The 9,654-nt window shown below is 41.4% G+C and overlaps 1 protein-coding gene across 3 annotated transcripts in view; it reads left to right on the top strand.

Moving 5' to 3' along the window:
- Nucleotides 1-1,628: 1,628 nt before the first annotated feature.
- Nucleotides 1,629-9,654, top strand: part of TOLLIP (toll interacting protein) — a 29,211-nt gene continuing 21,185 nt past the window's right edge. For 2 of the 3 annotated variants that reach the window (XM_082058021.1, XM_082058020.1), the window contains exon 1: nucleotides 1,629-1,781. In XM_082058021.1, coding sequence (XP_081914147.1) covers nucleotides 1,749-1,781 — 33 coding nt within the window. In that variant the 5' untranslated portion in view covers nucleotides 1,629-1,748. Of the gene's footprint in view, nucleotides 1,782-2,213; nucleotides 2,595-9,654 lie in introns of those variants that run through there. The other variant, XM_082058022.1, reaches the window with a different exon arrangement.

Genomic DNA, 9,654 nt, shown 5'->3' with positions numbered 1-9,654 from the left:
CCTAGCTCATGTGGTTACAGACATAAGAATAGCAATGAGGCTTGTTAACACCCTTTTCCCTCCAGCCTGCCTCATAATGTCAAGATTGTAATGATGGAGAAAAGTGCTGATCATCTTCCCTTACCTCTATGGAGTAAGGCACAAAGTCACTTCCTTAGACACATTGCAGCCACTGGCAGAAAACCCTGTGGGGAACCACTCCGTGGACTCCCACTCAAAACCTCTGCACATTCTTACTGTTTTAACCATGTTGGCTCAAGAAACTTCTATCATTTAATCATTGAAACTCCGTTATATGTATATACAGGATGAAGAAATGGGGAGTTTCCTGAAAAAGCCTACATCTGGCTAGCATGTCATAAACTAATATATCAATACACAAGCTTTGTACAGACAAGGCACATATCTGACATGGTAAGATTCTGAATGTTCTTAATCATGCAGTTTAATTTTAAATTGCATTGCCCCTTTGTATATTGAACTATCTCTGTTGAAAGGCCTATATAAAAGGCAATGAAAAAATCCTAGCCCCTTTAGCCTCTTCCAAGAAACTCAACCCCTTCTTCCTGCCAAAAAAAAAAAAAATCCACATATTTTCCAGTTCGTGTTATTTTCTAGTGGTAGGAACAAGGGAAGGATGATTTGCTGCTTTGTTTTGTAGATTGACCTGAATCCTGCTTCCAGCAAAGGAACAGTTGGTAAGGGTAAGAGGGAACATCACAGCCTTTCTCTTAAGCTGGCTGGATGACTTACAGCTGGCATCAACTATATGCATTCAATGGCCCCCAATCAATTATGTTCCCTAGTACTAATTTTTCTAAATATCAAGACACAAGTAAAAAGATGAGGCCGTTATCACTCTAAGTGGATGCTAGGGTAGCATGGTAAAAAAAGCTGCTGCTATATTTGGAGCGTTCCTAATTGCACTGTTCTATTTCCAGCTGCTGAAATCTGTGCTAGAATTTTAATTAAGGGCTAAATCCGTGCAGCAGATCCTAACAACAGGAAACAGTTATGTTATTTAAATAGGCTTTGAAATGATCAGATTTTATCTCCCAAAGCAGCACTCAGATGAATATTAGAGCAGCTTTTGTTATTCTGCAAAGGGCTGCACTTGCTCAACACGCCGAAGGTCAGTCTCCGCTTTAGAAAACCACTGACACGGGGCCAGCTGTGCGGAGACCAGGCTGGGCGAGGCACAAAGTCACCTCCTTACGCACATCACACCCACTGGCAAAAAACCCTTTTGGGGAACCGCTCCGCGGACTCCCGCGCAAACCCCCGCCCCCTTGTACTCCTCTCGGGGAGGGGAAGGTCCTCCCGGCCGCAAGATGTCGCCCCGAGGCCCCGCTCCTGCTCCTCCCCGGGGCCGTGGCGCCCCCTAGCGAATGCAGCGCCCCCACATTGCGCTCCGCTCCGTTGCGGCACCGCAGAGCAGAAGAGCGCATGCGCGACAGTCGCTCCGCCCCTCCTTCTCGCTCCCCTCCCCAAGTGTGCCGACAGGCGCGTGCGCGTGCCGTCCTCCTTCCCTTGGCGCATGCGCACGCCGCGGCTTTGGAGCCCGCCCGAAGGGGCGGGGGAAGGAGAGGTTGCTGCAGGCACGGCGGGAGCTGGGGGGTGGGGCCAGGGTCAGGTGACTGGGAGGCTCGCGCTGAGTGACGGTTAGCGGCGGCTGTGGGAGCAGTAACGGTAGCGAGGGCGGCGGCCTGGCGGGGCGGACGGCGGGGGCTCGGCCCGAGGGAGGCGCTATGGCGACCACCGTCACTACTCAGCGGGGCCCGGTGAGTGCTGCCGGGTGAGAGTCAGCGGCGGAGCCTCTGAAGGCTGTCTCCTGTTGGTTCTTGCGACTGCAGCGCATTGGGCTGGTGAGGCCCAGCTTGGACCCTTCTGGGCTTCGGCTTCTGTCCCTCTCCCCCTCGGCCCAGCTACTGTCAGTGGGCCTCGGTGGGAGGATGACTCACCCTTCTTAGCCCTCCCTTCCCCCGCTTGCGGCTCGTGGCAGAGGGAAGAGGAGAGACCTCTGTTCTTCGGGCTGCCGTGATACTGGGGAAGGGGGCGGGGGGAGGAAAGTCTGCCTTTTCTCCCGGTTCTCCGCCTTGCGAAGCGGCTTTGGGAAAGGGGAGGGGAAGGTCCCTCCTATCTGCCTGTAGGGCTTGAAGAGGCTGTTCTGCCCGTTCTTCGGCTAAGGGCCTCCCAAAGGAGCGAACGGCTGAAACTAAACCGACGCTAAACCTCTTCCTCTTCAAAGCATAGTTGAGCTTTGTGTTTTCATGGTTGGGCAGGGCAGATTTAGGTAGCTGTCTCTGAAATTGCTGCTTTAAATCTGGAACGTGAAACGTGCTGAAAAACACATTCAGTGGTAGTAGGTAGGTGTGTGTGTTGGAGGAGGAAGGAATTGAGCAGTCTTAAAACCAATTCAACAGTCTTCTGGGAATTAGTGTTGATAATTTATTGGGAATGTGTTATTGTCTAGTTTTGCCCTGGAATAATCTTGCCCAGCACTGGGATGTTCTACTGTGTGGTGTATAACTGCGGTATAGCATCAGCTCTCGACTGATGTGCTGTTCCTGTCTGGTCCTCCTGTGTGGAAGAAGGTAATAGTAATTGACGATACTGTGTTGCTCTGCAAGCGAAGTAAGGTTTTTCTTAAACAATCAATTAAAACTGCTCTATTTTATTTCTTAGAAACAGCTACTTCTTAATCTGTCTGTTCAAGACGAGAGGAGTGAATTATTAAACTGCTGATCTTGAAAAACTGCATTGCTGTCTGTTATCTCATGACAGCAATACTATATGATCATAAATTTAATTCCTTAAAATGGATTATTTGTCTGGTCTTCCAGAATATATTCCTTTTACAATGGATTGTGATGATGGTTCTGTTGTTGGGAATAAAAGTTTTAAGTGGAGAACTAAGGTGAAAAAGTGAATGAGGTTTTTTGTTGTCTCATGATAGTGTCAGGAAATGCAATGGCTGCGGTTCTGGTTGAATCTGTGGTGAATTAGGTAGTTGCTGTCCCCAAAGGCTTGGTGTTTGAAGAGTTGGTAGTGTGAATATGTCCAAATAGAATTCTGTCAATATGTGACAGGTTTGACTCAAAAAAGTTCAAAATAATACAAATACCTGAAAAATTTTCAAATTTTGTTTAAAAGTAACTTCACTTGTAGTTATCCTTTATGTTTGGAGAACGTTGGGGAGATTGAGGGAGTATATTTGAGAAAAGGGATAGAAGGAATTGGCAACAACCTAAGTGGTCTGGCTAAAGCTGAACAGTAGGCCTTATTTCAGTCCTAATTTGTGGAGAGATAAAATTGTGCGATTATTTCTATCTCTGAAATGGAGTGGCATTTCTTTTTTGAGAGAAGTTTTGTTTGCTTGTGGTGCTAAACACCTTGTTAGTACAGAGTAGTTTGAATATCTGCTTGTTTTAGCTTGGTGAAATCCCCTTCCTGGTTGAGATAAGATTTTATTGAGAACCTTCTTTGACATGCCTATAATCTTGCAGATGTTTGAATATTATAACTGCCTAGTCTTTCTTAAGTGTTTTAAAGGAACATCTCAATGCTTAGAATATTATTCTACATGTCTTATTTTAGAATTACCCAGGTACTTCTGTATAGTCTCTTGGCAGTCTTTTGTTGCTTAAAATCGATTGAAGCCTGGCAAATGGAAAGGTGTATGGTGACTTACCCTGTACAATTCTGGCTTTCTGTTTGTGTTTGTTTTGTTTTTTTTTTTTTTAATTATTATTTTTTCTTATGTGTTCCTAATGTTATGCATGCTTTACTTCCTTGTCTTAACCACTGTAGAGATTTGAATGTTTTCAAAATGAATGAATAAATTATGCAATTTTAAGCTGCCGTTCACAGGTGGGGATGTTTATATGGTACATGCCAGTGTTTCTTAATTCTCTCTGAAGAGGATTACAGAATTGTACTTCTTTCCATATATTCAGCTGCATTACAAATGAGTAGCCACTAAATGGTGCTAAAGGACTGGGAAACATTTTCTCTTTAGCGCTGCAGAGCACAGTTCTGTCTTTCTGTTTGAACAGGCAAGAAAATATTCAAGGTTTTTTCATATTGGTAAGAAAATAAACTATGCTACTATACTGTTGCCAGTCTTGTTCTTGTACCTGTGCATTCCAGTTTATGATGTTCCTTGTTTGGTAATTAAAATTTCTGATTGCTGTTTAGTCTTTCTTATGAAAAAGAACTGGAATTCATCCTGTCTGTTACTAGTAAATATTCTGCTAGAATATAGATTTCTCTGGCTGTTTTCAGGATGTTGTGGAATTAGTGTGTTGTCACACTGTCATCTTTTGAGAAAAAAACTGCTTTTGAAACCTAAACTATAGCTGGATATGTAAGGGCTGCTAAGTGATACCTTTTCCAAGTGAGAGGTATTAATAAGCAGATTGATCCAAGCACACCTAAAATTAATCTCTGTGGTTATTCACTGTGCTGGCAAATATGTCAGCACCTCCAAAATCAGATCAAGTACTAAGCTAGGATTATGTCTATTTCTTCTTCTAATTTCCCTAATAATCACTACTCTGACTGGAAATTTTCTAATGCTATATTTATGTTTACTTCTATTTTCTTGTACTAACACTGTCATTTATCTATGTAAGGCTTGTTGTTTCTGATTTTACTTGAAGTTTTGTCTTAAGACTCTTCAAAACTTTGATATCTTTTTCCGAACAAAGTTGACAAGAAAGCAGTTCCTGTTTATATTGTCCAGTATTGATACATGTTATGCTGTGACAGGGCAGTTTTGTATTCAAAGTCCCATGGTCAAAATAATTGTATTGATATTTCTGGGTATAATTTAGTATTGTTTTAGATTTTCTTTTTTTGTTCTCATTAGAATGTGGATATATATAGTATAAAATCCTGATCTGCGAAGGTGGAAATTTCATGAAGACACATTGTTGCAATCAATTTGGATTTCAGAAGTAGTTTAAAAAGTTGAGGGAGTAAGATGTCATTGAGTGTTTTTAAGCAAAATGTGGATTAATTTTTAAGTGCTGTGATCTGCTCTCTGAAGCATGTTCCTTTGACAGAAACTGTTGAGGGCAGCATTGGTAATGCTTTGAAGCTCTTGCTCTCTTAACGGATAAGAGATGTACCTTTAGGCACTAAGGGTCTTATTTTCTGTTGCATCCAATGGCATTTTCTTTTAACCAAGACTTGGAGGAAAGAAAGAGGTATGTGTAGTGATAGAGTAGAAAAAAAAAAAAATCAGATGTCTCTTCCTGGAATTAATGGGAATTATCCTTCTCCTTAATGCTAACTGCAATGTGAATTCATGGGTTTCCTTATTTTGAGCTGTTTCTATGGCTTTTTCTGATATTATTACTCTGTTACTTTGAATGTAGACTAAATCTGTGTAGCTCAAATATGCTGTAAATGCTTGGTGAGTTTGAGATGACTACGGACATTTATTCTATCTTTAATTTTTAACTCACATCTCTATACAATAGTTTATGCCATACTTAGTAGTAATTCAAATTATTCTTTAAATGAAGAAGGGAATAATTTTTTTTTTCTTCTGCAGTAAAACCAAACTTTTTTTTCTTTATTAACAGTTGTGCTTTTGCACTGTGGAATGTATTTTGTGAATATTTAAATGGAGAAGTGTAGGTGTGCTGGGAAAATACTTAGTCAAGACTAAATATAGGTGGTGTACTTGGGGAAAGGAAAAGTGCTATTAAGGTGATGACCATAAAATCATAAAGCCTTTAGAGGTAGACATATGGAAGCAATGAAGTGACAGAGTAGATGGGGAAATTTCTGGCAACAGGAAAAAATAATGAAAACAGGAGAAGCAAATCTGGTACCTTGCAGTCCACCAACACTTTTTATTTTGTGACATTAAAAAAGGGGGTGAGGGGGCAAAAATCTGTAAATGTAATAAACTTAATTACTCTTACATTCTTTCCTTTATCCATCTCTAAATTGAAGTTCTGGAGTAGAGCCTTTGACTACAACGCTACAGGAGTTTAACTGGGGGCATATCATGGTGTAATGTGAGTCCTATAGAACAGTTCAGGTTAGAAGGGATGTCAGGAGGCAAACCTCTTGCTAAAAAATGGTCGATTTTTAATTCAGACCAGGTTGCTCCGGACTCTGTCTCACCTCTAAGGTGAGAGTTTTTGCAATCTTACTGTGCATTTCTTTCCCATCTGTGATCGTCCCTGTGGTGATTTTTTTTGTTGTTGTTTGTTTTTGTTGTGTGGGTTTTTTGTTTTTTTTTTTTTTAGTTTTCCTCTTTCCTCCTTATTTCATGTCAAACCTCCCCTGTTTCAGTTTGATAACTGAGGTCTCTTTTCTTCTTGCCTTGCATCTCAGATGACAACCTGGCTCTGTTTTCTTAATGACTGCCTCATAGATATTGGAAAGCTGCTATGAGGTGCATTCTTAATTTCTTCTACTCTAAACAAATCTTCTGTGTATCCTCGCAAGTCTTGTGACACAGCCCATTTCGTGGGCCATCTTGGTGGATCTTTGCTGGACTCACTCAAGTTTATAATTTTTCATGGACTGCTGGGCCTCAAATGGGTTGCAGTATTCCAGATGTGGTCTAATGAGTGCCAACTAAAGGAAAACAATCGTGTTCTTCAGCCTACTGGCTAGGCTTTTGTACACTGTGTAGTACACTGTTAGGCTTCATTGTTGTGAGAGTGCTCTGTTCATTCATGTTTAGCTTGCTTTCCACCAGGACCTGCATATTTATTTTCTGTAGAGCTGCAGCCTTGCCGGTTGTTCTCTAGTCTGTACTGATGCTAGGGATTTTTCTGTCCAAAGTACATGACTTTGCACTTGATGAAATTCATAAGATTCCTGGCAGTGAATTCTTGCATCTCTCTGGTTGTTGGTCCGGTCCTCAAGTATACCAGTCATTCCCCCCCAAATTTGGTGTCATCCTCAAAACTGATGAGGGTACATTCTGTCTTCACCTCCAGATACTGGAAAGTAAAAATATTAGACACATATAATTAGTTTCAGTATGCTGAGGAACTTTGCTTTTAACAAACCTCCAGTGTCTTTAAGCACTGGACTTCAAATTCAGAGCTCTGTGATCTAGCCAGTGTTTTGCCCATCCAGTGGTTTGCCTGTTTGAATTGTCATGACCCAGCTTTGATTCCTACTGCTCTTTCCTTATTTGGAGATTTTAATAATTTTATTGTATTATAGAAGGCAGATGGGGCTCATTAGGGTGTAAAGGCTGGCTGTTCCTAGTCTTTGGTTTTTCCTTGGTGTGTCTAGAAATAGCTTGAAGACAAACTTGCTCTATGTATTTCTTAGCAACCGAAGTGAAGCTGACCCGACTGTGGTTCCTCATGTCATCTTTCTTCACTTTTGATAGCTGGGTATGAGATTTGTCTTGTGACAGCTATAGAGGACTTCCTCTGATCTCTATGACCTTTCAAAGATGATAGAGAGTAGTCTTGAAAAAATACCAGCTAGCTCTTTCAGAGCCTCTGTATGCATCCTGTCTGGTCCCAACTTTTTCTTTAGTGTGCAAACTAACAGGAATTCTCTCTCATTTGCTTATCTATTCTTTCTTAAAAAACAGTAAAACCATTCAAAGGAGAGTGGTTAGAACTGTTTTGAGTAGCTAGGTGTTTAAAGCTCTTCAACATGAAACTTCTTTGAAATGTGGTGTCAGGGTTTCTTGGTAATTGCTAGTGTGGAAACCTTAGTTAAGGTTCCCTGAATGTGTCTTGTCTTGGCGTATGGTTTCATAAGTCAGGGCATTTGTGGTCGTTCTTGGCTCTGCATTCCCTTTCCCTCCCTTATATAGGTACCAGTACTCACATGATCAGTTAGTGATGTAAGGGCCCTGATGACTTCCTCTCCTCTTCCCTTTGCCCTGACCCTTGTTTAATCTTCTTCTGATCAGCCCTCTGAACTAGTGTACTTTACAATTGCGTTGGTACCACTTAATGTTGCATAAGAAAAGGTTGTGAAAAGGAACAGGAAGGTAAGACTGAGACAGCTCAGTCCTAAATTTGTTCAAATAGTGGTAGAATATCACACTACCTTCAGTTTGAAGAAATTGAGATGAAATTTTTATACCTGCAGCATTTCACTTTGAAGATCCTCAAAACTAGTTCTTCAGTGTTTTTAGAAGATAAGAAGGGCAATTTTTGATATGCATTGCTGTCAATCAAATTTGTTAGGAAGTAATTACAAGGCATGCTTAGTTTTTATGAATGCCTGCTCCACATTTGTCTTCAGAATTTTAGCTCTATCATAGCATTATCATGTTGCTGTCTTGCTTGAAAAGATAGTTCTAGTAAAATTCAAATGTTAAATGGAATTAATGTTTTGTTCTACAGTTAATGGCAGAGGTATGAATTTCACATTCTTTCTTAAATGTTGTTGTAGTAGAGGGAAGTGCATTTGTTTTAAAGCAGGTGTTGAGTAGGATCGCTGATACAAGCTTGTCACTTGTAGTCTCCTTACTTTAGAACCAAAAACTGTGGTTTAATTCTGATTATGTTGACTTTTTGTCTTTGATTCAGGGTTGGAGGTGGCAGTTATGTGCTGGCTTTTAAATGCTTTTAGGAGGACATAAGTTAGGCTGTTTTCTTTACAGATTGCACACTACTGATTTGTCTCCATCAATATGGAATCAACAGATAATTAGCATAAGAACTGAGTAGTGTATTTGCCTCAGTGAGCATCTCTCCTAGGTATTTTACTGAATATATCACCAGGACTTATGTACCGGATCTCAGTCAGAGCTGCACCTTTAAGATGGGTGTGTATGCATCTCCCGTTCCCCACTCTTCCTTTTGGAGAGGTTTACTACTCAGATCTTTTGAGTGACACTAACTGTTTTCAGTTTCTGTGTACGTCTGCTCTGCAGTTTAGGATAAGAATGTAGCCTTGTGTGAGATAACTGAATTACTTAAAATTGGCTTAGATGCTGTAAGAAAACTTTGGTCTCCCTTAGAGATTTTGTTTGTCCTTGTTGTCTTAATTACAGAGAGTAGATTATATATTTTATTTGGGAACAGTATTTAGGTGACTTAAAATTTAAAAGGTGAAAGATATTAGACTTCTCACTTTCCAATGTCCATGTTAAGATGGTGTAGACAAAATATGCTTTCCTGTTTTCTAAGAAGTTGACAGAGGGTGCTTGCACCATGTTCACACCATGTGTCTGAGGGAGTGGTCCTGTCTCTTCTTGAATACTGACAGGCTTGGAGCCATGACACCTCCCTAGGGAGCCTGTTCCAGTGCTCCACCACCGTCTGGGTGAAGAACCTTTTCCTAACGTACAACCTAAACCTCCCCTGGGACATCCTCATAGCATTCCCTCAGGTTCTGTCATTGGTTGCCAGAGAAAAGAGATCGGCACCTTACCTTTCCTCCTTCCCTTGTGAGGAAGCTGTAGACCGCAATCAGGTCTCGTCTCAGTCTCTTCTTCTCAAGGCTGAACAAACCAAGTGACTTTAGCCACTCTTGATATGGCTTCCCCTCCAAACCCTTCACGAACTTTGTAGCCCTCTTCTGGATACCCTCCAGTAGCTTTATATCCTTTTTATACTGTGGTGCCCAGAACTGCACACAGGAGAGGTCGCACCAGTGCAGAGCAGAGCGGGACAATCACCTCCCTCGCCTGGCTGGCAATGCTGT

The sequence above is a fragment of the Streptopelia decaocto genome, assembly GCF_964273445.1.
Source record: "Streptopelia decaocto genome assembly, chromosome: 7".
Taxonomy (NCBI): Eukaryota; Metazoa; Chordata; class Aves; order Columbiformes; family Columbidae; genus Streptopelia; species Streptopelia decaocto.
The sequence above is the reverse complement of the archived record's forward strand: the minus strand, read 5'-3'. Positions and strand labels throughout refer to the sequence as shown.